General features: G+C 45.2%; 1 protein-coding gene across 1 annotated transcript in view; it reads right to left on the bottom strand.

Moving 5' to 3' along the window:
* Positions 1-4,864: 4,864 nt before the first annotated feature.
* The window catches only part of LAMC2 (laminin subunit gamma 2), a 55,848-nt gene continuing 32,952 nt past the window's right edge, over positions 4,865-27,760 (bottom strand). The window contains exons 5-23 of the mRNA XM_047077302.1: positions 26,374-26,510; positions 25,521-25,643; positions 23,883-24,072; positions 22,786-22,898; positions 21,516-21,734; positions 20,643-20,825; positions 19,675-19,920; positions 17,618-17,763; positions 16,536-16,692; positions 16,073-16,278; positions 15,047-15,126; positions 13,599-13,748; positions 12,966-13,120; positions 12,182-12,324; positions 11,549-11,663; positions 9,818-10,017; positions 7,713-7,871; positions 7,520-7,619; positions 4,865-5,118 (exon numbers count right to left, since the gene is read on the bottom strand). Coding sequence (XP_046933258.1) covers positions 4,865-5,118; positions 7,520-7,619; positions 7,713-7,871; positions 9,818-10,017; positions 11,549-11,663; positions 12,182-12,324; positions 12,966-13,120; positions 13,599-13,748; positions 15,047-15,126; positions 16,073-16,278; positions 16,536-16,692; positions 17,618-17,763; positions 19,675-19,920; positions 20,643-20,825; positions 21,516-21,734; positions 22,786-22,898; positions 23,883-24,072; positions 25,521-25,643; positions 26,374-26,510 — 3,076 coding nt within the window. The remainder of the gene's footprint in view (positions 5,119-7,519; positions 7,620-7,712; positions 7,872-9,817; positions 10,018-11,548; positions 11,664-12,181; positions 12,325-12,965; positions 13,121-13,598; positions 13,749-15,046; positions 15,127-16,072; positions 16,279-16,535; positions 16,693-17,617; positions 17,764-19,674; positions 19,921-20,642; positions 20,826-21,515; positions 21,735-22,785; positions 22,899-23,882; positions 24,073-25,520; positions 25,644-26,373; positions 26,511-27,760) is intronic.

Below are 27,760 nucleotides of genomic sequence, written 5' to 3'. Positions count from 1 at the left end.
TGAACTGAATTCTTCACGTGGTTTCTTTGTCGTGTAAGTTTGGGGTGTCCTATTAGCTTGTTCCAGTTACTTAGGAATGAGTTACACTCTTTCCCTTCAGTCTAGCCCAGGGCCAGAACTCAGTTTGATCCAAACGGTCTCAAGGATTGGCGCGGGGAGGGGGAAGCTTTTTTTCTGAATCACTTTTGGTCACTGAGTCTGCCGTTTTGAGAGTAAGATTTGCTTTATGAAAATCAATTCATTAATAAAAACTACATTAAAGTTGCGACACCATTTCACAGTGAAATATTTTGAGTAAAATTTTGTTGCTAGAATAGTCACGGACAAAAGTTTTATCAGCGAAATGTTTCAATTATGTTAATAAATAAGACAACGATATTCGTATTGTGTCTTTGTCCAGAATCTTCTCTGTAAGCTGCAGAATTAATCGCTTTTTTGTCATAGTCTTACTTGACAGGAGCCAACAGTTGCAAAAATGTTCTTAGAGCAGAGATTTTCTGCCCAGTTTAGCTGATGTCACATGTGTAATATGAAAGAATATACAGCCATACCGAAGGATCATAAGCAGGGAAGGATAATTAGCAAAGTTGTGAATTATGCCTAAGAGTTTTCAATTAAAAAAAAAAAATCAGATCTTAGAACCTACCTAATCTGCATTGTCTCATCTTGGTTAGCTTTGGCTCCCTAATGAAATTAGCTCTTTATAAAACAAAAATGTATTTGTAAAAACTCAGTTCAAATAACTCACTTTTGGTATAAGAGATCTTAAGACAAATCATTAAACTCTCAATTTGGGCAATGTAAACAAGCAAAAAAATGAATAATTTGTTAATTGTTCAGTTCTGCTCTATTAGTCCTTATTTCATGTGTAGTTGTAACACATATTGTGTGTTGATATAGATCTAAATGGTGATTGTCATTAGCTAGTATCAGTCGTGATTCAGAAGGTAAGATAGCAATTCCCCTTTAGGACCCTCATTTAGGGCTTAGCCACTTGTTTGTCAGATTAGTTGTGATTTTTTTAAAAAATCATTTTGGTTTTTACTATGTGTTTTGTTGTTACTGTTTACGATTGGGAATAGTTAGCTTTTGTGTGTATCCATCTGGGTTTGGTGGCACATCATAATGATGCTTGATATGCCTTGTAAATTGATTACTTGTGTTTACATTTGTTATTTTGGCCACAAACCGAAACCATTTTTTTCTGTGTCCTGAGAGTATGTGATGTTGAAAGCTTGGTTTAAAATTGGGCATAAACATTGGTTTAATTTGCTAACTTACATGAACTTATAAAAAAATATGCACTCACTATGAACTAACATACATGTACCTACACATTTCTTCTCTTATGACCCATAAGTAAGCTTCAGAGCTTAGAATTTCTTAGGAAGTTCCATGTAGTCCATAGTGTAGTCCAAGCAAAAAAAAAAAAAAAAAAAAATTTAATGTCTACTTTCCAGGTGGGAAAATTGGACCATAGTGAGAATCCACGACATTTCCATCACCATGTAAAAACATTAAAAGAAGACCTAATAAACATATTCCTGGTCCTTGAGCCTCACTCCAAACAATGGACATTACTGAGTATCTTCTTACCCCTTTTTTCTGGCCTCCCAAGAGTACTGACAAGAAACCACATCCTGGGATAAGATCAGAAATACATCTGCTAAGAAGCTATAGTCTATGGGCAGCTCCATTCCTACCCACATCTCCAAACAGAAATCCCTGTGAGTCAAAGTAGATGATGATGTGTGTAATAGTCTACCAGCAGCGCAGTTAATCAGAAAACTCTCAGGGGAGAAGTACAAGAGAGTTTTCAGTACCGATTAGAAATACTGATCAGAACCAGGAAACACAGCTCCCTTAATCTGGCAGAGTCAGGACAAGACTCATAACAGAGGCTAAGTCCTGAGTAGGCTATCTCTCAGCCACACACCCCTTCTCTCTTCTTAGGAACAGTTTGTCAGGTCCACAGAAATGATGGGATCATGTCTACATCAAGGGAGTCATATGAGTCACTTTTCCACTTCCCATCTCTACTCAGGAATCCTCTCCCATTCTATGACCTTCTTAATGATTCATCCCATTGAGGAATAGTTTTATAATTGTATGTATTTTTCTTGATGTTTATTCTTGAGAGAGAGAGACAGTGGGAGCAGGCAGAGAGCGGGGGGGGGGGGGGGGGAGACATAGAATCTGAAGCAGGCTCCAGGCTCTGAGCTCTCAGCACAAAAGCCCGATGTGGGGCTCAAACCCACAAACCGTGAGATCGTGACCTGAGCCAAAGTCGGACACTTAACTGACTGAGCCACCCCGGTGCCCCTATAATTGCATATATTAACTAATGGAATCCCGCAGCAAGTTCCCTGGAACATGTACTGCCAAATCTCATACTTGGCAGAGACAGACGCCAATCACTTAGCAAAGCATTCTTCCCTCTCATAGTGTAGGATTGTCACTGAGACATGGCCTCCTACCAAGGGACTCTATTTCTCAGACCCCTTGCAAGTCAGATATGGTTCTAAAACTGGGTTCTGGACCATGGAATGTGAGAGAAAGTGACTTGCATCCCCTCCAGGCCTGACACACAGAAACCTTTCAGGTGTCTCCCACTTCCATGTCTTTTTCCTTTTCTACTCACTGGAATGGAAATGAGTCCCAAGGCGACCTTGCAAGTCACATGTTACAAATGGCAGGGTCCCTGGAATGACTATGTAGAGGGTCACCCTGCCCACTTGCTCCCTATCCGTTATTAGAGCAAGAAAAAAAGTCTATTGTGTTTGAGCTACATACATTTTTAGGTCGATGTGATATAGTAGTTAATCTAAGTAATACATATACATTTCCTGGGTACTAGTTGTTAGTTACAGTGAGAGATTTATAAGACATGTGATTGACTATGCCAAGACAGGATAATAAATTCACTTCTACAGAAGGTAAAGCTAAGTGATTAGACCTGTCAGAATTTCAGGGATTAATGTGGACTGGAGCAGAATCTTTTTCCTTGGCCATTTGGGTAGATGACCAATTCAGGATCTTAATTTATTAGATTTTAATTTATTAAAAAGCATGACAATATACCACAAACTATTGATTTTACCTTAATTTCATAGCCAAAGGAAGAAAGGCAAAAATATTAATTATAACCCCACTCTGCTCAGGTTGTTCCAGAAATAAGTCCTTCTTTATGCTTAGGAGACAGCACCAATTAACTCTCATAAAGTGCTCTCATGGTTGGAAATGGCGAAACAAGATGTTCAGAAAAATACAAACTCTAGGACCCCTTGCTCTGTGACATTTTGGTTTCTATTGTTTTGGTTCCTCCATCTTAGGCTTAGAGTTTGACAAATTAGAAACTGACTACAGGCATCTAAGAATTGTTCTTTATTTAAAAACACATCTATGAAAAGGCAAGGAGCTATAGAGGCAAGGCTGCACCAATGTCTTCCAAGCCGAGGTGGAAGTGTCTCTGGATTTTCCAGCAATTCCCAGGGGTGTCATAATGACTCAACAGTCTGTTGCAATCAGATGTGGAAAGGGGAGGAGTGATGGCTGGAATGCAAAGCAGTGTGCACAACCCAGACCCATCCCAGCTTTGCCAAACCCAAGTGCCCCCATGGGAGTGTCTTGCAACATGTTCTGTTGAGAAATGAGGTTGCCAACCAGGGGGTTATTGCAATAAAAACTACTTGTGATGAACAAGAGTTGTAATTTTAAATATATATTTTTTAATGTTTGTCTTCCTTACTAGACAATCAACTCTGTGAGGGCAGAGACTACGTCACCACTGTACCCCAGCCCCTGACACACAGTAGGTACTCAATAAATATATGTTGTAAGGATGGATGGATGGAGGGATGGATGGATGGAAGGATGAAGAATGGAGCCTACCCAGCTCAAGTGTGAGTAGAAACATTCTCTGCTACAGGGAGAGGGAATGAGAAAATAAAACACGTAGACACACATAATTTTTAGTGTTTGAAAAGTGGGATTGAATTAGGACTAACAAATCTTCTAGATAATTGTAGTTCTTTCAATGCTCAAGCTACATTTTTCTATCACTTTGAAACCCAAAATTAAATACTTTCCCAGTGTTTGCTTTGCTGGTCAGCAGTGCTTTAATAAAAAAGTAGTCTCTAAGTTGCCATGGCGTCACTGGAGAAAGGATGGCACTTCTAGGCCCCAGAAGAAACTGAAGGTGGCAGGACCCAAACAGGCACCATTGCTCCAAATGGACCAGCCTTACAGCCTCTCACTCCACCACTGCTCATTTCTCCCAGCTTGAAAGTGGACGACACGTTGACAAACTGGGTGGTAAGTGGGAGGAACTCTGGTCAATGAGAAGCTTGTAGTTGGACACTACAAGGTAATAGTATTTCACTGGCCACAGTGTGACTGGACTTCACTCTCTGTTCAGACATTAGGAAGAACTGTATGGGTGGGCAAAGTAAAAATATTTCTCCTTTGGTCATACTATTCAAAGAATAAGCTGACTATAGCCCAGCAGCATACTCCATACTCCATACACTGTCCATACTCCAGGACTCAGTGTGTGACTATCCCAAGGCAAACACCTGCCCATGCAGCTTGCCCTTCCATCCAGTCTACCCTTTGGGGTCCAGGCCCTTGACCAGTCTCACACCCAGTGCTATTTGCCTCACTGCCCAGCATCAGGAAGCAAGTAGTGTCACACTGGTGCGATAAGACATTTATCTGGCCAAGGTCTCAGGGATGGGATCAGGTTCAGTTGACCTGAGCATGCCCATTCAACATGCTCAAGTGTCTCCATCCCACCCCAACCACACAAGATGGCTCCTGAGGTCTGTATCCCAAGAACCTCAGCTGAGAAATCTCTATGGCAGATTCACTGTTGCTCAAGAGCCTGTGTATTATAGCAGCCTGGCGGCAGGTTGTCCCTGATGTTCTCCAGGTTCTTCACATCAGCCAGAATCCCGTCGATGCTCGTCTCCAGCAAACGAAGGTGGCGCTGCTGCCGACGTGCTCGATCTTCCAGCTCTGACACCAAGGGCCGCAGCTGGCTGTTGATCTGAGTCTTGGCTCGGAAGAGTTTCTGCTCCAGTAAGATCAGTCCCTCTTCATCCACACTGCCAGGCTGGTCTATTTTAGGGAATGAGAAAGGAGTTAATATAGAAGAGCTGTGATTAGATCTCCTTGAACACACAAGGGCCTTCTACACCCTTAACTAAAACCTGTTTCCACCTGCCCAGAGAAAATGGTATGCCATGCCTTTAAAAGGCTTATTTTACATTGGGAATAATATAGAAAATATTCTGAGAGCTCTAGCCTAGTTACTAGTTATGAACAGCCCAGTTCAAGCCTCTGAACTCTATAGTTAAGCAATATGAAGCTTGGATTTCTTTCACTTTAGGGCCAAGTTCACGCTCTGAAAAGACGAAGGCTGAAGGTCATAGGAGACTGAGTACTGTCCAAGGTGTCTGCCCAACACGGCTCACCCTAGGATCAGAACCAACTCCAAATTATGTTTACTGAACTATCCTTGGGAAATATCTTGCTGTTTTCCATTAGAAGACCTTTAGAAACTGGCTGGGTTTGGGGTTTAAAGAGGCCAAGGTATGCTTTGACATTTCGGGGATAGATTCCAGCTGTTAGGAGGTGATGTAAGCTATCATTCTGGCCTGAAACAGTGGGAATCTGGCTAGTTATTAGTTTATTTCCAATATTAAATGTAGTCATATTTGTTGAGGTATGTTTCACCCATATATAATCTAAAACTAATGTCAGCAGGAAGGGCACCTGGCCAAACCTATTTAATGTGGAAAGGGTTTGAGTGGCCTTTGGTCAATTCAAACTCAAGGTCGGGTTGCCTCACATATCTGAGCCATGGTGTGAGCATTTGACTGCCTGAGTTTATTACACCTAGAGATTAAGCTGTTACTGTTCCCGGACTCCAGAGAGCAAACAGGAGAAACAACACCCTAACAAAAATGTATATCCGGTAGATCAGACCTTCACCTCAGAGCAGGGGAGAATTCCAGAATTCCGGGTTCTATGACATGCTGGGAAAGTTAAGTAAGCTTGGGAACAAAATAACCATGTCCTCGGAGAGGCAGGACGATCTGCTCAAAAAGGGCAGGAGCCTTGGAATCAAAGAGTCCTCAGTTCAAATCCCACCTCCACAGTTTACTATGTGATCCGTGGGACTTATCAACCTCTCTGAGCCTCAGTTTATTCCTCTGTGAAATAAAATAATAAAAATAATAAAACCTGCCTCACAGGACCTCAAAAAGGCTTAAATGACCAGAGAACACCTGGCATAGTGCCTGGCATCTGGTAAAACGCTCTCATTTTCTCTTGAAGGGCCCTGTTTGTTGCATTACCTTTTTCAGGACACTAAACAAAGCTGCTTATATCTCCACTGGGGAACTGGGTTTTGTGTTTTTTTCACCCTCAGAGGGTATTTACTCTTTGGAGCTAATGGGACTACAAAGCAGACTCATTAGTATAACAACACAGGCAATATTGATCTGCCAGGGTGAGGATGGTACTCCACAGAAAAATCAGATTTTAGAGTTGTCCTACCGAATTGAAAAGGTAAAACCAAACCTTTCCCTGAATGTGGCTGGAATCCATGATCAAATCCCTCGTCCCCTATCTGCTGCAGCCCCTGACAAATCAGGCCAAATGAGGGTTCGATATCAGGGGGAGGGATACTGTGGGCAAATCTGAATTGTTGCCAAACTGTCCCATTAAATCTATTTTATCCGAAAATTTTGCAGTATCTCTTGTCCCTACTATCTTTACATTTCTTCTGGGCTATCAATCAGGCAGGTCAAGTTCCCGCTTATATCAAGGTATAACTGTGGCTTGGGAGGGACAAACAGCAGAATCAGCAAGTGACTCTTGACTTCACAGTCTGGGAGAATCTCCCCCACTCACTACTACTACCACTATTGTATCAGAGTTCAGGCTTGGCCACCTCCCTCCTCAACTCCTTCCACCATTTCCAAAATGGTCTCACTCTGCCTTTTGTCTAACCCACCTCCAAGCTCTCCTCCACTCACTCCTGCACTCCACTTAGTGATCTTTCTGAAATATACAGTGATGATGTTATTACTCTGCTTTAAAGTGTCCACTAGCTGCTCAGGATCAAGGCCAGAACCCTTAGCAGGACTGTCAAACTGTCCAGTCTTCTCTTTAGCTGTGAAGGTTGAATATACTGCCTCCACAATTTACTATGTGATCTGAGGGACATGATTAACCTCTCTGAGCCTCAATACACCTTCTCTAAAGACACCCAGATCTTTGACCTACAGACTTTCACCTCCAAGGGCAATAGGTACTCAATGACCCATCTTATAGACGTTAAAATAGAGTCCAGAAGATGTAAAGTCATGTAAAGCCCAAAGTCTCTGGGTGTGGAAACAAAGCAAATACCCTTTAAGGGTATCAGACTTCCATTCATCAGGGCTAGGTCTAGCTAATTTTCTGGGCGAAGCCCTGAAGCATGGGGCTGGAAGGTTGTGGATACTCCACATACCCATTAGATCTAAGATGCTGTCCAACGTGTTGAGGGTGTCTTGGATCGTAGCTCCAGCATTCTTGGCTCTGTTATCAACTCTTTGGGCTTCTGTAATTACCTGGAGAAAAAGAAATACAAACCAGTCTTGAAAGGGTGTCTCTCACATTAGCAAGTTTAAAGGGATCTCCCATGGAAAACGATGGAAACTGACCATCTGTACTGTGTCCATATCCAGGTCAAATTCTTGCTCCTTCCTTGCCAGCTCTCCTTCCACTTCCCTCATCTCGCTCTTCAGAGTGGCCAGTCCCTTCTCCATGGCCAAGGCTCCATCTGCTGTCACGTTGGCTTCCAAGTTCAGACTCCCTATCTCCTGGGAGAAGAAAGGGAGCCAGGGACAGGAGGAGATACAGGGGTGAGGCACAAAAACATCCCAGAAACAAATATGGAAAAAACACAGCTGCAGCCAGGCCCTGATGGAGTGAGTTGGATGAACAACGGGACAGTCAGACTTGCAGACACACCCTTTCCCAAGCTCTGCTTGAAACAAGTTACTTTGAGGGTCTGGCTGTAGGTCCTAGGAGGGTCAGAAGTGAAACACTGATTCCCTGTCAAGTCAATGTTCACCAAAAAGTGAACACAATAAAAAACTATTTGGGAAAACTCAGAGGGTGAGAAATTCACATCATTTCCTGTCATAGTTCTTTGCTACCACAGACTTTTGAGTGATTTTACTAGGATCCCTGAGACAGTTGAGTTTGAGGTGCAGAGAATGAATGGGCTACAGCTGTGCTTTTGTTTCTATTAGAACAAAGTCTATCAGTACCTTTATCAATAAGCTGTTGTTAAGCATCAAATTGCAGTTATCTGTGTGCTAGAAGCTATATAAAGAGAGGCACATGAAACTGGTCTCTCCCCTCAAGGGACTTACAATTAGAAATTATTCTTGCAAATTACCAAGTGGTCAAATAGTCCAGATACTAAAAGTTCCCTTTGGGCTTTCTAGAGCTGCAGAAGCTTTTTAGAAGTCATGCTTAAATGAGACATAAGAAGCTCTCTTCCAGCCGAGAAAGCACAGCTCCTACGATAGCATTTAACATGTGGGTTGTGGTGTAACTAGTCTGTCTCTCCCCATTGCACCAAGTGCTCCTTGAAGAGAAGGACTGGCTCTTTCTCATCTCCATATCCCCAGCACCAAGCACAGTGCTGGTACATTGTGGGAGGGGGGAAAAAAGGGTATGTGGTGCTTAGACATAGAAAATAGAGATAAGGGATGCAGAACGCCAGAATTTCATAATCTTGAATCAAACATCGATGATAGTTGTTGAACTGTCATCCAATGGGGTTGAACTGTGTCCTCCAAAAAGATATGTTGGTGTCCTGACCCCCCAGTATCTCAGAATGTGACCTGATTTGGAAATAGGGTTGTTGCAGATTCAATGACTTAAGATTGATTTCTGACTTCTAGCCTCCAGAATGGCAAGAGAATAAATTTCGGTTATTTTAAGCCACCTAGTCTGTGGTACTTCATATAGCAGCTCTAGGAAGCTAATACAATAGTTGATAAAAGTATATATACATATATCTTGGATGGCTCTGCTCATGGTATTGTCCAAAATGGGAGCTGCAAATGAAGCCTGCAGCTTTCAGAGACAGCCTTGTGAATCAATCAACAAAAAGGGGCACCTGTGGGGAGACAGGTTCTACTTACATAAACGGGTTAGAAGAAAGCTTAGGGCGGAAAGCCACCGCCACGTGGCGAAAACACCCAAGGTTAGCCAGCGAGGTATTGTAATGGGATCACGAGTAACTTGTTATATCACCTGCAGGAAATTACCTTCCAACTGATGCCAATATACTGATGTATCTCGATCACAAACACCACTTACCGCCCCCCGCCTCGCCCCAGACCCTTTGCTTCCTACACCCACAAGTTAATGATTACTGTTTGATTGTTTTTTCCTCATTCACACGTGTAAGGTGTTGTTTTCTTCACGTTCACCACGTGGGTAGTATCTCGGGAGCTCCATAAATACGGAGACAGAAGCCCCAGTCGGGCCTCTTGCCTCCTCCCAGGCGTTAGTTTCTCTCATGTTCAATTCTGCCTTTGTTCTCTTGCAGCTAGGGAGCACTCCAGATTCTTAGTCTGTGATAGGTACCTGCGTGGGTCTGGGGCTGCTATGGGCCCCAACGGGACTTTAAGTTGTAGGAATCATAAGTGAGCCTGCTGCGTGCTCTCGCTCTATCTCTCTCTGGCTTCCTACGCCGCTCTTGCGTTTGGGACTTCTAATACCAGCCTACGCTTCGACTTCTGTTTACCTGTTCTATCTTGTCCGTGATCTCCAGGGCCTCCCTGGCTGCGGTCTTTGCCCTCTGGGCATCGGCAGCAGCACCGCCCAGGGCTGCTTCTGCCTGTTTAGTCTTGTCACTAGCGCTTGCAACCTTCTGGCTGATATACGAGAGTCTCTTCATGGCCTCTTCGGCTTCTGCTTTTCTGTCTTCAACCTGCAAGTCAAACTCTGAAAGGCAAGAAAATATTGCCGTGAAGATGAAAAGTGACTTCTAGGGGCACCTGGGTGGCTCAGTGGGTTGAGCGTCCGACCTCGGCTCAGGTCATGGTCTCACAGTTCGTGAGTTTTAGCCCCGAGGCAGGCTCTGGGCTGACAGCTCAGAGCCTGGATCCCGCTTCGGATTCTGTGTCTACCTCTCTCGCTATCCCTCCCCTGCTTGCACTCTAAAAACTCAAAACCTCAAAAAGTGTTTTTAATGGCTCATAAAGCTTACAAATGAAGGTGAATGGGGCTAAAGTTTTCATGAAAAAATCCAGGAAGAGTGTTATTACTGCCTGGGGGCAAAAGTAGGGGAAGTTGTGGCTCCTTATCTAGCAGAAAGTATCCTAAAGGACCCATTGAAAGCCATAATCAAGTTCTTAGAAAAGCTGACAATCAGCCTGTACTTGGTCCCCACCACTGCAAGAGTATTAAGACCCTAAAGTAGGTAAAAAACAGGTAGAATCTTTAACGTTTACTTTTGAGAGCGAGCACTCAAGCACGAGTGGAGGAGGGGCAGAAAGGGAGACAAGGATCCAAAGCGGGCTCTGAGCTCAAGCAGAGAGCCTGACGTGGGGCTCAAACCCACAAACTGAGATCATGACCTGAGCTCAAGTCAGATGTTTGAGCCACGCAGGCACCCAGAAAGCAGGTGGCATCTTTTGAAGTCCAAAGTTTCAAGCCAGAGCCTTAAACCTAAGCTACCAATGATGATAATTGGAGGCTGGATAGAGGGAGTAGAGGCTCTTTCTGTGAGGAAAATCCCAAGACTTTAGGAATGTTTTCTCTCTTTGTAAGTTAGTAAAGAAACCTGAAATCCTAAAACCTCTACGAGGCACAAACACAAACTTCCTGGGATCTAGATGTTGTGACAAAGCTTGCTCTATCACCACAAAACAACCACGTTGATTCTACACTTAAAAAAAAAAAAATCTTTTAATGTTTGTTTTTGAGAGAGCACCAGCTAGGGAGGGGCAGAATGGGAGGAAGACAGAATCCAAAGCAGGCTCCGGGCTCTGAGCTGTCAGCACAGAGCCCAAGGCGGGTCTCAAACCCACAGTGAGATCATGATCCTAGCTGAAGTCGGACCCTTAAGCCACCCAGGTGCCCCTAATGCTGAGCCATCCAGGTGCCGTTAATACTACATTGGAACCAGCCAGGCTACAAAAGAAAAGGAAAAATATCTGTGGTAGGATGCTGGATCTGTGAAAGGACCTTAGAGATCACTTAATTCAACCTTCTCTCTTTAAAAGAGAAGACCTTAGGGTCTGCAAAGGCTGTGACTTTGCCTGCAGTCAGCCCAGCAAAATTCAGAACTCAAGCCTTCGGACATCAAGCTAAATTCTTTCTGCTACATCCAATATTAATACTTTTTAAGAAAGATGTTTATTAAATGTCTTAATATCCCAATATATCACTTAGAGAGCTACATATGGATTCAAGATAAAGTCATGGTTCTACCTTTAACCTAGTCAAGTGACCTGACCCATGAGATACTTACCTCTGAGATTCTTCAAGATGTTCTCAACTTCATAAAAAGTGGAATTGCCCATACTTAGTGCTTCTTGGGCTCTGCTTTTAGCGAGGTTGGCACGGGAAAGCAGCTGATCTGATTTCTGTAAAGAGGCAGAATAAGATTACAGTAAACGTAACCTACACTGAGGAAGAGTATTCCTGGCAGAACAGCAGAATCACCCTGGCACACTTCGTGACGACAGAGTGCTGCGATTCACCAGGAAGTCTAGGGGTGTTGTTGCAAAGCCCTCCACAATCTGGGACAGAGCGAGCTTTATAACCTAACAACAAATCCCGTATAGAGAACAGTCACAAACTCTAGTCTACCATCAAGGACAAGTACAGTTTTGCAAATCATAATCTTATACTCTGGATACTTCCTAAAGCCAAGCTAGTAGAACGAGCTGGACCCAAATTGAACTCAGGCCTGAGTCCAATTCCTAGGTTTGAGGGCTGATCCAGCGGGTGGAAATGAAGCGGGTGGAAATCAAGTTGTCTGTTACTCCATCTATAAGATACCATGACCTTCAGAGTTTTCTGTGGTTCCTCTTGCCATACTTATTCTCTTAGGAGGCATCCATTACCTGGTTGTTGAGTGAATGAATTAACAAAAGGATACCTGTCTCCCATTCTTTCCGTTCTGTAAGAGCTGCTGGGTTTCTTCTTCCCAGTTTCCCAGATTGCTTTGCATGTGCTTGAACTCCTCCATACGTCTAGTCACCAGGCCTGAGAGAGAATCTGCTTTTTGTCTGATCCTTTTTGCTTCTACCTATAAGCCCAAAGAAATGAAGGAGTCTGACTTTCTGCCTATCAGTCACCACACCAGCCTTCTTAGGAGCTGGCATCATTGTTTGAGAATAACTGCAAAATTTAACAAACCAAGCAACATATCTAATGATAGCAGCATCAGACAAGTTTTGTCTCTTAAAATTTACATGTTTACATATGCATGAAAATGTTTTAGGAATCCTGGTGAGTGCTTTTTGCATAGGTAGAAAGCTGAATCTTTATGTGACAGTTAAAGGAATTGATGACAGAAACAACGTAAAACTTCTAAGAAGAACAAAAGGCTTCTGAATGGCAGTACATAGAGATGTACTATGGTTTGGACCCAAATGTAAAGACCAAGCTTTATCCATGGTAACTTCCCACAGGTTTCAGTAGTCCCCAAAACAAAGGAAGAGACCTAAAATTCTTATCAGCCAGCAGCTTCAGGATGTGGGCTAAGGCTTTTTCAGAGGCAGACTAGGGTTTAAGAACAAGGAAATAGTTAAGAAAATAAATACACTCCCTAATACAATGCAAGAAAGGCCCATATGGAGGGAAAGCTGAATGATTTGAGATTATGGAACCCCAGAAGAAGCAAGCACTATGGCCCTTTTGTCCACCAAGCACATCAGTACATGCCCTCACCTGAAAAGACTGATCACTGACTCCCTGAAGCTGAGACACGGAATTGAGAAGGCGAAGGCTATGCTGATAAGACCGGTCTGCCTCAATGTCAGCTTGAGTGGCCTCCCCAGACAGCTGCTGGGCCAGGGACTTGGTTTTCTCCAACCTGCAGGGTGGGGAGAAAGAACTTTGAGGAATCCCTTATTAAAAGCAAACATTCATCCTGTCGTGTAAAAAGTATGGACGTTGGAGTTACCGGAAGAACCAAATGAGGTTATGTGCCAGATGTGTCCCTCTCCATGATCTAAACAAACCTTGAAGTTTATACAGATTAAATCAGAATTCAGCCCGAGTTTCCCCACTCCTTGATAACATTTCTACATTCCATGCCACCAGATGGGTTTACTCACATCCTTCAACCACAACTTCCCGCAAGTACTGCAGTCTCTCAAAACACAAATTTTACTTAATCACCCTTTTCTTCCAGCCGTAAAGGCATGTCCTTTCCCCAAAATCAACACACTCCTCTCGTCCTTTAGCATTATTTGCTAACGAAACATGGTGTGCCCCTCACACGTGGTTTGCACCACACCACAGAAGGATGCAGATTATCTTGACCCCTGTGAGGACCCGTTGAAACATACTTTCCCATAAGGCCTTGCACCGCAGAGCCCTCCAGGCTGCCCCTTCCGCCTCCTTCCCGCTGAGCCTTGCGTGCCAGCGACAGCGCTTGTTTGGAATAGTCCTCGGTTTCCCTTACCAGCCGCTCCATGTTACCGGCTGACCCAACATGGCTGAAAGGATTGAAAACAAAGAATCGGAGTTTTCATAGCACAGGGCTTCCTTCAGGTGTTCTATTTGAATGAAGGGAGAGGAGTAAAGGAGCTAGTTTGGCTAGAAACGCCAGACGTCATTGATCCAGGTTAGTCGGAATGAGGGGGATCTGAAGGTGTTCTGGAGATGGAGCCCACATCTTAGACTGTGGCTGCTGATCTTTTCCGTTCATGGTGGAACCAGGGGGAGCGGGGCGTGGAGACAGGTGCGAGCAGTCCGGGGGGGGGGGGGGGGAGGGAAACGGGCGGATAAAATACTGCGTTTATAAGCTGTTCTGTGCCGCAAGAAACGCCTAGGTCTGATTTCACCAGAACCCACACCCCCGTACTCTCTTGCTGCCACTCGACATTGGACCCTCCTCCAGAAGGGGGCAGAGCCTGTCCGTAAAAGTCCCCCACAGGCTTAGAAAGTGATTTTAAAAAAGGAGAAACAAACTCGAGGCAGCTCATGCTACAAAAACACAAATCGGCCCCCTTCACTGGCTGAATTCCATCTGGATTAACTGAGCCTGCCACCCTGCTGAGCACTCTTGCTAAGAGCAAACCACTTCACCAGGGTGGTAGGATTTAGTCGGGCTAGGCGTAGGGAGCCGCCTGGTACCACTGGGGCCCTGCAGAGCCAGTTTTCCGGAGGAGGCTCCCCGTCTACAGCCCTGGCCCCCACAGGCTAGTGAACAACTCGTTGCTACTTGTTCCCAGGCTCGACGTGGGAGCCTGGGAGTCCCTCAAAGCTGCAGAGCGTTCTCTTCCAAAGGCTGATTTCATTTCACGGGCCAAAAAAAATCACCTCTGACACACACACCAAAGCCATACTGTGAGTCAGAAAAATCTGTGGTAAAAAACGCCTCCACCCGCAACACTTGCCAAACGACCGTGGCCCAGTGGCCACCTTTTAAAGCCAAGAGGTTTAAAAAAATGGCCCCAAGGCAAGGAAATGGCTGCAAAGAGGCTGGAGGCATCGAATTCGTCGCTTAGGTCCTGAGGATTCTACAGTCTTTATAAGGCTTCTTATTTTTTAATGTTTGTTTTTGAGAGAGTGATAGAAGAGGAGCAGAGAGAGGAGACAGAATCCAAAGCAGGGTCTAGGCTTTGAGCAATCAGCACAGAGCCCGACACGGGCTCAAACTCCCAAACCACGAGATCGTGACCCGAGTGGAAGATGCTTAACCGACTGAGCCACCAGGTGCCCCCTGAGGATTTCTACAGTCTTGCTCGAGTCTGGCCTTACAGAGGTAGCCTGAAGCAGGGGGTCTGCTCACCTGTCTGCCAATCTTGTGGCCTCCTGAGCCAGGCTTTGAAAACCATTTGGCCCCACGTAGTGCTCTGAGGGAGGAATGTTCTGAAAAAAGGAGACTTAGTTAAGACTTTGCACTCGGCCCTGAAACCTAAGCGGGTTTATGCATCTGTCCTGTTAGAACTTGTTGTTAGCCACACAACATTCTACACCCTAATGTCAGGAGTCCCTAGTCACCATAATTATTACATTAAAAATAAGAATAAAGTAGAAATCCAAGACCAAAAAACCCTGTATACAGATACTGATGCATGTAAAAATATATTCATGTTAATATGTATTTTCATATGTATTTAAGGTCGATAGACTATATACCAAGTTTCAGTGGTGGTTATTAATGGCATCAGAGGATTATTTTCTTTTTTCTACAAAATAGAATATTTTTGTAATGAAAAATCAATATGGATTTTTTAAATCATTTCCTCAGCATATGATTGTCTTGCAATCTCCTTTATTCATCTTTCACCCACTTATTGTCACCATTGTCTTCTGCACTGAGAGGAGAGGGCTCATTCAAATCTCTCCCTCCTACCACCCTAAAAACTACAGCATTAAGAAAATCATACTGGCAACACTCCCCCCGCCCCTCCTTTTTCAGAATCCTGTCTTCAGAGATTCCTTCCTTCCCACCTTTCCTCTTTATTCATTCATGCAGCAAACATTTATCACAGCCACACACTATGCTGTGGGCTGGTAATGCAAATATGAACAAAACTAAATCCTGCCCGCTGGCAGCTTAGGGAGGTGTGCAGTGAGAAGGGAGAAGAGAGCCAACAAGAGGGGTACGGTTAGTGAGAAATGAGCTAGGAAGAACACAAGTGCAGTAAAACCGGGAATTACAAGAAGCCAAATAACACGAATAGTTGTGCCTGTTTCCAGAAAAAGTCCAGCTACCTGCCAGGCGGACCTAAAAATGGGAGAGACGGAAAGTCTGCAGGGGGGTCTCCCGATAGAGCGGGGATCTTCAGTACCCTATCCCAGCAACACCTACAGTGTTTCTCAGGGAGGCCTCGCTTTCCTCCAGGCTCAGGCGCATCTGCGTGACCAGCCTGTGAGTGTCTTGAACTCGGTTCTGATACTGACTGCCCAGGGCCCGAATTCTTTCCACAGCCCTCTTGAGGTCATCCAGGCGGCTCAGGTAGCTTTTCTCTTCACTCCTTGCCTTGGCCAGCTGGAGATTGAGAGATCTAATAGCACCTGGTACAGTAAGGAAAAAAAGGATGAGAACTTTCACAATCAGCACAGGGTAATCCAACGTGGAGGGTTGAAAAAGTTACTTTGGCTTATGGCAAAATGGTAAAAACCCAGTAAACGAATGAATGCACGGAACTGCTTTCATTGCCATCATTCAGGTCTCGGGAGAGTCCAGGATAGTTCTCCTCTCTGCAAGTGCTGGGCAGAGACACCTGCTCAACTGATACCCACAGGAGATTATGGAAATCGGCCTTCATCACCTTCTGAAATCTGGGCTTCTCTCAGAATGTCCTGAAGGGTCTGCTCAGCTTGCCGCATCCTGCCTTCCAGCTCTGTGCTGGGCACTGCTCCACCACCACTCTGAGCCCTTGAAACCAGGGCCTCCAGGCTCTGGAGCTGCTGCCTAAACTGGTCCATCTGAAACCACATAGGAAAGAAGATCAGAACAGAAGGTGGAGATCACAGTCCAATACCAGGTACTCGGGGGGGATAATAGTTAAAAGCCCAGAAATGCTTGGCAGGTCATGGTAGTAGTTAGACTAGAGCCTAGACTCTAAGTTTGAATCCTGGCCCCCCTATTCATTAGCTGTGAGTGTGACCTCAGGCAAGTCACTTTTATCCATTAAATGAGGATAATAAAATATCTCCTAGTTATTTGGGCTAAGTTAGTACCTATATAGGGCTTAGAACAGTGTCTGGAACAAAAAGTGCTATAGAGGGCAGGTAAAACTGATAAATAAAAAAAAAAGTTGAATTTGTTCTAATCTTCGGGGTTTGGGCCTTCTCTGCCTCCGCCCTTCACCCTAGGAAATAGTAACTAATAATTAACATTCATGTCCTTCTCTGGAATGTGAAAGAAATCTCTGGAGGCCATTCTTTGAACAGTCCTGACACCTTCTAGACTCCATGGATCTTCTATATATTTTTGTTTTGCAAAGGACCTCTCTTACAAATCCATCTAGAAAGTGGTATAAGTGGAAAGAGTACTGAATTCACAGGGAATTCAGGGTGGGATTCTTGGCTCCACTTGGCCATGTGACTGAAAAGTCGCAGATGTCCTGAGACTTGCTCAGTGAAAACAGACGTCAGAATACGTTCTCTTGCAAATTCACAAAGTTATCAAGTGTACCAAATGAGACCGTATCTGCAAAAGGGTACTTTTGAAAAGTCTAAGAGCATCTGAAACCTATTACTACATTTTAACATAGCAATTTTTAAAGTAACAAATAGTAATCCCCACCCTCATCCCCAGGAGGCTAGGAGGGTCCTAGATTTGTGACAGACCCACCCAGTAGACACTTAGACTGTCCTTATGGGGGTGAGAGTTGGGTAACATGCACACCTGAATCTTCACTTGATTATAGCAAGCTGGGCAGCTGGTTAATGCTGCATGCTCACAGGTGAGGCCGCCATACCCTGGCTTGCAAACACAGCTGCCATCACTTCGGCACTCCCCAGGCTCTGAGCCCATTGGGTTGCAGTTGCAAGCTAGAGAGAAAAGAGAAAGCATTCATATCAAGCTAATTCTAGAAACTGGAGTTATAGCAAAGGTAAAAGGATCAAGTCACCAATGGCAAAGAATCCTCCTTTGCCCTTGTCAGTTCACACTGTGCTAGATTCCTCTCTTGCCTGGGACTCCAACTACATTTCCAATATAGATAGAGCTTGGGAATCCTCTAGTAAGTTTGGTGAACGTGTGGATAAAGAGGGACTACAACAGTGCATCCTTTCTGGTGGTGCTTTTTTCCTCCCGTTAAGTTGTAAAGCTGTTGGATATTCTGCAGGTGCTCTAGCTCACTCTATTTTATAGATGAAGAATAGGAGCTCAGAGAGGTTGAGTCATCTGTAGGTCACACAGCAAGTAAATGGCAAGCCAGAATGAGAACTTGGAAAAGAGGCAATGCTCTTTTCCTTTTGCTCTGCTGCCTTTGATGTAGGAAATGCAGTTAAAAAAAATCTTTATTCATTCATACTGATTGAGCACCTATGTGCCACACTGTTCTAGGAGCAGAGGATAGAACAGTGGGTGAGGTAGTGCACTAAGGGAGTTAAAGTGATTCTCTTGGTTGCTCTATGACGCTCGTGAAATACTTGGCACATATCACATATGTGTCTTGTTACTTATTTTTGTCTTATTAGCATATGATCTCTTCGGGGGCTGGAACTGACCTATTCATTGCTATGCCCTAGCATCTAGTTCCATATATGGATACTTGGCAGGGATTTGACAAAAGATAGTTGAGTGAAGAAATGTATAGTTTAAAGCCAGTAAAGTCTCTTAATAACCCCTTATCGCTAGAGTTATTCTGTTTACAGAGTACTTTCTCATATGCTCTTCTATTTACAACCACTTTGAGCTAAATATTCATCCACATGAAGAAGCTGAGGTTCAGATTAACTGCCATAACCAGTGTAATACAATAGGTAAAAAAAAAAAAAAAAAACTAGAACTCAGTACTGCAAGAATGGCATGTGGGCTCTTCCTATCATGGGGTACTTCCAAGCACACTGGAGCTAACCCACAGGGTTGGGATTAGGGCAGGTGGGATCTCTGCCCCTGTGTGGAAGCCTCAGGTTGCACAGAGATCCTTAGGCATTTTCAGGGGTGGAGGTTCTGTGGGCTGGGCTCCCTGCAGACCTTACAAGGAACTGGGAGTCCTCCAGTCTGGGTCCCCAGAGGCCCTCGTGGCTCTGTTATGATAAACAAGCCCCTGCATTCTGGGCATCAGGGCTGGTCTGGGACCTTTGCAACTGAGTGTAGGTCTGTGGGGGCAGGCCAGCTCCCTAGAACTGAACTTCTTGAACATATGACATGTGCAGAGGCTGGAAAGAAGGGCCGAGTGAGAGGACCCATGTGCACATTGGCGCTTTGATCTGAAGCAGCCCTAAAGAGTGCTCCCAGATAGCTGCTGCTTTGAAGCCAGGTCTCCTTAGAACTTGAAACTGTTACCTTTGTCTACATCAATTACCCAGACTTCCTGAGAGGGTCTCTTAAACTGCTTCACAGCACCCCCCTCGCCACCTCCGTGTGTTCAGGCTTAGTCTCAGGTCCTTTCTTGCTGTCCTGTGAGAGGCTTTTGCCAACACTTCCTCTGCCAGCCTTGGAACCAGGCATGCGACCTGGCCGCTTCGCACCTCCTCTTCCACTCAGGAATGTAAGCCTGGCCTTCTCTACTTCTCCCACCCAGCTTTAACCCACTCGACACCCTCCAGCTCTGTCTTCCAGAACCCTGCTGAGGGGTCTTAAGGCCTTTGACAGGTGTAAAGTCCAAACTGTTCGTGGGCCAGTCGGTCAGAGAAACCACAGTAGCATCCTATTACCTGCTGCTGGCCCAGCTGATTTGTATGTTCTTACATGTGTGCACATGCACACGCCATTGTCGAGGGATGCCGTCTTACCTCGACACTTGTCCGCTGGGTTGGTAGCCAAAGGGTCCCCAAAGTAGCCTGCTTTGCACCGATCACAGTGGACACCAGCTGTGTTGTGGATGCACTTCAGACACCTGCCTGTCAGGCGGTCGCAGTTCCCGGAAGCACTGGGATCCACGTTGTTGTTGCACTGACAGGGCTGACAAGGCCTCACTGGGCCATGTTCCCCAAATGGGTCCCCAAAGTAGCCATCAGCACAGAGCTCACAGCGGGCACCTGGAAGAAACAAATGCCTGAGCCTGAGTGGTCATCTGTCGATGGCAAGAACAGGCACGGGGGCCTGGGTCCCAGTCACCCTCTGGAAGAGTCTCCCACCCTGGACCCCAGAACAATAGCAGCAGCAGGTGCCCAGGGCAGGAGGTCAGCTCTTCCATTCCATGGTGGTCCTAGATGTTAGAACACAGCAGCCCTACTAGGAGGCTTCCTGCTGATTAACTAGATGGTACTATAAATCTGACTTCCTCAACCATCACTGAGGCTGTTGCTGAAGAATGAACTTTCAGACTGACTAGCAGACAAATGTGACATTTTTTTTAAAGTAACTTCTACATGCAACATGGGGCTCAAACTGACAACTCCAAGATCAAGAGTTGCATGCTCTACTGACGGAGCCAGCCAGGTGCCCCAAGAGAGGTGGCATTTAAAATGCCACTAAGTTTCCCTTCTGTACTGCGGTTCATTTTGTAAAACTGAAGCCACATATTTCATCTGCAGCCTTCGCCTCCTAATTACAAACCTCCTAAAACAGCATTGGCCACACATACATACCATACAAGACCACGCGCTGCCCTTCCTCACCTCTCGGGCATATTCTTTTTAGAATGAGCCCGTTTACGTGAATGCTAAGGAATTATAATTCCCCAGAATTTTTTTTTGGAAGAGCAGCTGTTGATGTGGATTTGTGGCATCAGGACAGGGAAGCAGGCCATGGGCCTTACCGGTGACCCCGTGGGGGCAGTTATTGCACACCACCTCCTCTGTCTCGGGCATCACGGAGCAGCTGAACCCGTTGCGGCAGGGGCACGGCTTGCAGCTGCGGGGGTCGTGTGGATCGTTGTAGAAACCAATAGGGCAGTCGGCACATTCGATGTCAAGATTTTCATCCCCTGAATAACAATCTCCTGGGAGGGAGCAAGCAAGAAAGGAGGGGCAGAGAAATGAGCAGGGTAAAACAATACACTTCCTTTAATATGGATGAGGCGTGGGAGGCAGAGCAGAGTGACCAAAACCTTCCTTTTTGAAGCTTTCTCCAAAGTGAGCACTGGCATTCACCTTTGCCTTAGTACCAACTCTAGACCTGGCCACGTCCCTGAATCTTACCCTGGCTCTCCTACACGGAGATCTAGCTTCCTTTACCATCCATACCTCAATGCTGCTCCCCCAGTCCCCACGGCCTGAGGCCATTTGTCCACACATTCATTCAGACCCTGACATTGCCTTTGATGTCTCCATACAATTCTTGAAACTCAACACCAACTACACCAATCCCCCCTCCCCCCTCCCCCCTCCCCCCTCCCCCCTCCCCCCTCCCCCCTCCCCCCTCCCCCCTCCCCCCCCCCCTGAACCCTGACAGCCATTTCCTGTAACCTGGTACCTTTCCCACAACCTTGTGGCATTTCCATAATGAAAAGGATTGAGTGTAATAAAGCTCCATGTCCATCCTGTCAGACTCCAGCCCCTACCTTCCTAACCCTTTCCCATCTCCAAAATGAGTTGAGGCACGGTCTTTCTTACATAGCTCCGTTTCTTCCTCAGGTCCCCAGCCCCCTAGCAGTACCCCAGCCACCTGGAACAGGTGTGTCTTCACTCACCTGTGTCTGGATCGCAGGCTCCTCCCCCTTGGCAGTTACATGGAATACAGGTGCCAAAAGGTCCCAGTCTGGCAGAATCTCTTTTGTAGCCAGAAGCACAATCCTGGCAGAACTGCCCTTTGTACCCAACTGGACATACGCATTGTTCAACCCAGGGTGCTGGGGCTCCGGAGACGGGGCGAGCTGAAATCAGGGTCACGTTGTCAAGGTACCCAGTACCTGCAATACGGAGAACAGGTTTAGAAGCCAGCAGGTGGTGAGGTCTGAAGATCTAAAGTCAGGCCTCTCTAGATTTTTAGATTTAACACCCTAACAAAGATGAGTGGCGTTCACTCACTATGCCACAGGTACAGCAGTCCGTCATGACTGACACACATCAGAAAAGCCAGGGTTTAAATTCTGGTTCCACCCTCACCAACTGTGTGAAGTGGGTGGGCAAGTCGCATAACTTTACAACTGTTTCCTCAACTGTAGAAGTAAGAATGGTCTCTGCCTCCCATGTTGGTTGTGACATTAAATGGGACAACTGCATATGTTACGTGCTTGGTTCAAGGTAAAGATTCAATAAACTGTTAATAAACACCATTTCCTCTTAATGCAAATAAAGCAGGGATGATATAGAAATTATGCATGCCAGCTATGCTTCCTGTTTAAGTGTGGAAAAGGCTCAAACTCCCATATAAATCCAATTGGGATGAGGAATACCCCACATGTGAAGGTCAATAAACGGAGTTAACAGGGGTGCCTGGGTGGCTCAGTCGGTTGGGTATCCGACTTCTGCTCAGGTCATGACTTCACGTTTCCTGGGTTTGAGCCCCGTGCCGGGCTCTGTGCCGACAGCTCTAAGCCTGGAGCCTGCCTCGGATTCTGTGTCTCCCTCTCTGCCCCTCTTCTGCTAGTGCTGTCTCTCTCAAGAATAAAAATTAACAAACTTAAACGTAAAAGTAACAGAATAAACGTGATGTCTGAACATGGTAGCCCTGAGTATAATCCCAAAGGAATTCCAGGAATAATAGAGGGCTCGTTGTGTATGCCATTGTCTAGCCTAAGGGAACATGCCCAATTGTTGCAGATCCTCTTCAAGTCCGCTTTCACCTAAATCTGGAGGCTCTTTTAAGCAAAGTAGCATCATTTCACTCTTCATTGGTGTTAACCTTCTTTTAGAGAAACATTACTTCTAACTTAGAATGTGAAAATTTAAACCCAGAGACTCGATCATAAACCATCCTGAAACAAAACCCTAAAGAATTCATTTCCCTTCATCGCTTACTGTATTCTCCATAGGTAGCTCGGATCCGCAGGGCCGTGAGGTTACGCAGTAACCTCCGATACTCAAAGTAACTCAGCTGGGGGCTCCAGTTACTGCTTGGGCGTTCATTTAACCTGCAGGATTTAAAGCCAAAAGCTTAAAAATCCAACTCTTATCAAAATACACCCAAGAATGTGGGAACAGCTAAGCCCTTTCACAGTCCTGCCTAACCAGGGGGACGAAGGATGAGTAGCTGCATCTTTATAGGCATGAACTTAGAGTTTCCTCCCTCCACGGGGGGAGGCAGTGATGGAGGGCACCCCAGTGTTGGAAGCCCAGCTCCAGGGCTCATGGCATCTGGTGATGGTCCAAGTCTTCAGAGCCCACTTCCTATTCTTGGCCACACAAAACTTAGTATCAGGAACATCTCTGAGTTCAAGAAGCCCTGACCCTCAAGGGAGCTGCCATTAGCTTTTGGTTTTAAATGACTTAGCACATTTCACTTTCTCCAAGAGTCTGCTTTCACGTTCTACACTGCCCACGTCTTGATTTATCATTACAGCATCTGGCTGCATCAGATCACCAGCCCCTGCGCTCATCTTTCAGATTTTGGTTTGTGTTCCAGAAACAACCCTACCCCTTCTGTTTCATTCCCTGACCTCACTTCTCACCGTATTCCTGTCCCCAACTCCACACTTCACTCCTGTGTCACTGCTTAGAATTTCCTACTGCACAAAACCTCCTCGAGCATGACTTATTGCCTCTGCCTGGCTAACCTTCCCCCAACCCCTCCTTCTTTCCTTAGAAAACTGTTCATGTGTCATGTGTTCTTGGGAAGCTGTCCATGACCACTCCAGTGTGGGTTATATGTGTCTCCACTGTTCAAAATATCTGTGCCCACCTTGTCCATCTGGTCACTTTCAAACCACACTGTAATACTGTTTATTTTTTTCTCTCGTTAGCTTGTCAGGGGCTTCAGGGCAGGAAGCACGTCCTGTTTCTGTATATAATACCATGTCTGGTACGTGAAAGGTGCTCAGAAAAGCTTGTTAAATGAACGAAGGAACTGGACTTCAAACAGTTTTGGTGTTTGACCTGTGTGTAGTCACTCTTCTTACCTGAACGTGTAAGTCTTGGTGATCCCACATGGCAGTGTCTTGCCACGTGGCATCAAGGGAGCTGTGACCCGCAGACCAGCACCTTCCAGGATCACATCGTGAGCAGATGGGTGTCTGCCTCCCCTGTCCACACGGTAGTCAAAGGACAGGGTTTGCCCATAGCTCACCTGTTGATTCCCAAGAAATTTGGCTATGAAACAGAATTTGAAAAGATTGAGATCAGTGTGAAGCTGGAGAAGCAAACGAGCAAGCAAGTTTGGCATGAATGTTGGTGATTTCTGTGGGAGTCCTGTGTTGCCAGTGTATCGCCCTGCCCCAGACTACCCTTCCAGAAGAGCCAGCTCACGGACATGGCCATACTGCTATTGGTTACAAAGGAGGGTTCGTTACTAAAATGCTAAAAGGGCCTCGTTATAAGACCATTCCACTTATTAGATGATGTATAAAGATCCGAGGTATGTTGGCAATAATACCCTCTGTTACATACACTTCATAGTTCACAGACATCGTTACATTTGGTGTTAATTCTTGGAGGTATTCCCATTTGACAGCTGAGAGCGTTGAAATTTAGAAACATTAAGACAACTTGCCTAGATACTACATATTAACTGACGTGAGTTAACGATTTTAATTTATAAAGGGTTAAAACTTTGAGCAATGCCTTATTTTCACTTTTCCACCTGCTTCTCAGTAGGTCCACAGATTTGACCACTATTTTGTCTTGGTGGGAAGCCTAGAAACCTCCCACTTGATTAAAGTGGGAACTGCAGCCAGACTCTGGCTGCCTGATACAGTCCTGTTTTTTTTAATCAAAACATATACATTTTTTCAGGAATAGAATTTAGTGATTCATCACTTATGTATAACAGCCAGTGTTCATCCCAACCAGTGTCCTCCTCAAATTCCCCTCGCCACTTTGGCCCTCCTCCCCCCCCCCCCCCCACCCAACACGCCACCAGCAATCCTCAGTTTGTTTTCTGTATTTAGGAGTCCCTTACGGTTTGTCTCCCTCTGTTTTTATATTATTTTTACTTCCCTTCCCTTATGTTCACCTGTTTTGTATCTTAAGTTTCACATGAGTGAAATCATGTGACTGCCCTTGACTTCTTTCTCTGACTTTAGCATAATACATTCTAGTTCCATCCACGTTGTTGCAAATGGCAAGATTTCATTTTTTCACTAATATTCCATTGAATATATATACCACATCTTCATGCATTGGTCAATGGACATCTGGGCTCTTTCCATACCTTGGCTCTTATTGGTCATGCTATTATTGGCTATGATTATAGTGCTGCTATAAACACTGGGGTGCATGTGCCCCTTTGAAACATCACTTCTGTATCCTCTGGATGAATACCTAGTGCAATTGCCGGGTCATAGGGTAGTTCTATTTTTAACTTTTTGAGGAACCCCCCCCATACTGTTTTCCAGAGTGGCTGTACCAGTTTGCATTCCCACACAGTCCTTTTCTGTGGTGCCATAACTTTGTCAATAGGGCTGAAGCTCCAACCATCGTCTGGAGATAGTGTTCAAAACAGCAATGAGTGACCCAGTTTTCACATTCTCTACCTCCATTTTTCTATCATGACTTCGAGTCTTAAAAGTTGGATTCTATAAGAAAAATACCATACATACCAGGAGCTACAAAGTAGATAGGGTCTGCTCGTCGTGCAGAGCTAAACACATCTCGATGGCGTTGTGACCACTGCAGCTTTGCAGGAGCCCCATATCTTTGGACAGCCTTCCAGCCGTCAACATCTGAAACAAAATCGCTCTGCATTCAGACAAACCTCTTCATCTATTGAGTTGAACAAGACAAGACTTGATTGCCCAAAAAGTCCTAGAGGTGAATAACTAGTGGGGTTTTCTTAATAGTTCCACACTTCCCTGTGCCCTTCTCTACTTGGGCTTCAACTTCACCTCCCACCCCGCAGCTGCTTTGACTTGAATTTGATTCTTGTAATTCATACTTTTATTTACATAAGTTCTGGCCTTAGTTTCTCTTTGAACATATTAGACCCTCTTAACTAAGCTGAAATCCTATCCATCTCCTATGTTTTTATGGTGTTTTGTAGCTTGGTAACTAATTTCACATACATTGCATGTAATGTATGTGAAAGCAGTGTTAGTGTTATTAGTATCAGTTATCACATAACCCACCCCCCCCTACCCCGCCGCCCCCATCCAAATGAAAGACTCTTTTGTGGTTTTAAAATACATGGAGATGGGAAATGCCAGGGACATGAAAATTTGGTCTCTTATTTATCTTACATTTTTCATGTGCTAATATAAGGAAACTGTTCAGGTAGGACTTTTTCAAGTCATTAGGATCTGTCTTCTTGCCCTGACCAAACAATGTATGTTAAAAGCTAGAAGAGAAATGCTAAAAGATTAGTCAAGAGTCCCGTGCTATGATGAGGGAGGTTGTCTGTAAACACAAAGCCCTATACAATACTAAAAACAGAATTCTAGAAACAGGACACTTTACCTTGATGGAAAGTAGAGATGATTTTATGGACACTGTAGTCTCCAGAGCTGTGGCAGTTGGCTGAATGCCCATAGCAAAAACACTGGGTGCAGCCCTCGGGGTTTCCCCCATCCAGGTGATAGTAACCTGGTCGACACCTGTAGCAGCATTTTAGAAATCGGGACAATGTTATGGGTTACTTTTTCATATAGAGAACATGACGACTGATCTTTCTCTCCCACCTGGCCCTGTTAATTCCCAGAGCTAGGAAATCCTAAGTTACACATCCCACCCTCACTCCCAAACCTGATGGACAATCACAGCCGCCCACTGAGACAGCATGAACATTCACTTTCCCTCTGGTAGAGCAGAATCACATTTGACTTGGTGGTCTGGGAACTTAGTGATTTTTCCATTCGTGCTGAGGAATTGAGTGGAGGCCACATGAGCGGGACAAAAAGAGTCAGGGCAAGAGTATGTAGAGCTGGCCCTGTCTTAGAGAAAGTGTTTGATGGAGGCAAAAGAGTGGGAGGTTGGAGGCCAGGCAAGGAAAGGCAAACACCCGGGTCCCAGCACCCCCTCAGCTGTACTGACCCGCATGAAATACCAGGTGCTGCCCACCATCCCTGCCCCTTAACCTGGGCTCTGGCCCACAGGGGAAGGGGCAGGTGAAGGTATGACAAAGAAGGATGGCTCTCCACAAAAGCAAGATGTAGGCTGGCATCCCACCTGCCAGTAGCTTCTCTGAGGACCACAGCTACCAGGCAAGTTGCAGATGTTGGGGTCACAGAGAAGAAGGAAAAACTGGGGAGGACTTGTTTCTCCATTTGAGTTAATTACGTCCTTCTACATGAAATAATAGTTTCAACTATCATTTATTTAGCACTTATTTCCAATGTTCTTAGATGAAGACACCCAGGTCAGGGAGGTTAAGAAACTTGTTCGAGGTCCTACAGCTGGTAAGTGACTAAGGCAAGATTCAAACCAGGTACATCTGCCTCTAAGTCATGCGGTCTAATCCATGGGACCCTGTGTTGGGAGTCTGTTCGTTGTGCAAAATCACAGAAAAGCAGGTTGGCTGTGAACAGTAAATGCTTCAGAGAACAGCTGTAAGTAAGCATTCTTTCTCTAGAGAGCAAAGGCTTAAAAAAAATATGGTTTCTGTGGACAAAACCTGTAGGTTAAAAGTGATTGGAAGGAAGGGAGGGGCACAGAAAGTGAGGGGAAGGAACTGAGGGAAATCAGGCGAAACTAAACAGTGTTTAGGGATGTACTTGGGTAATAACTTATGAAGAAAAGGAAGGAAGCAATTACACAGGTCGGAATAGTGGTCACTTCTAGAAAGAAGGGAGGGTGTCGTCAGTTGAGATGGCAAATTTTTAGTGAAGGTCTATTTCTTAGAATCAAT

Source organism: Lynx rufus, unplaced genomic scaffold, assembly GCF_022079265.1.
Source record: "Lynx rufus isolate CCGP_SWC_20201006 ecotype Redwood Valley unplaced genomic scaffold, mLynRuf1.p SCAF_15, whole genome shotgun sequence".
NCBI classification, from domain to species: domain Eukaryota; kingdom Metazoa; phylum Chordata; class Mammalia; order Carnivora; family Felidae; genus Lynx; species Lynx rufus.
This window is presented reverse-complemented; position numbering and strand designations above follow the sequence as displayed.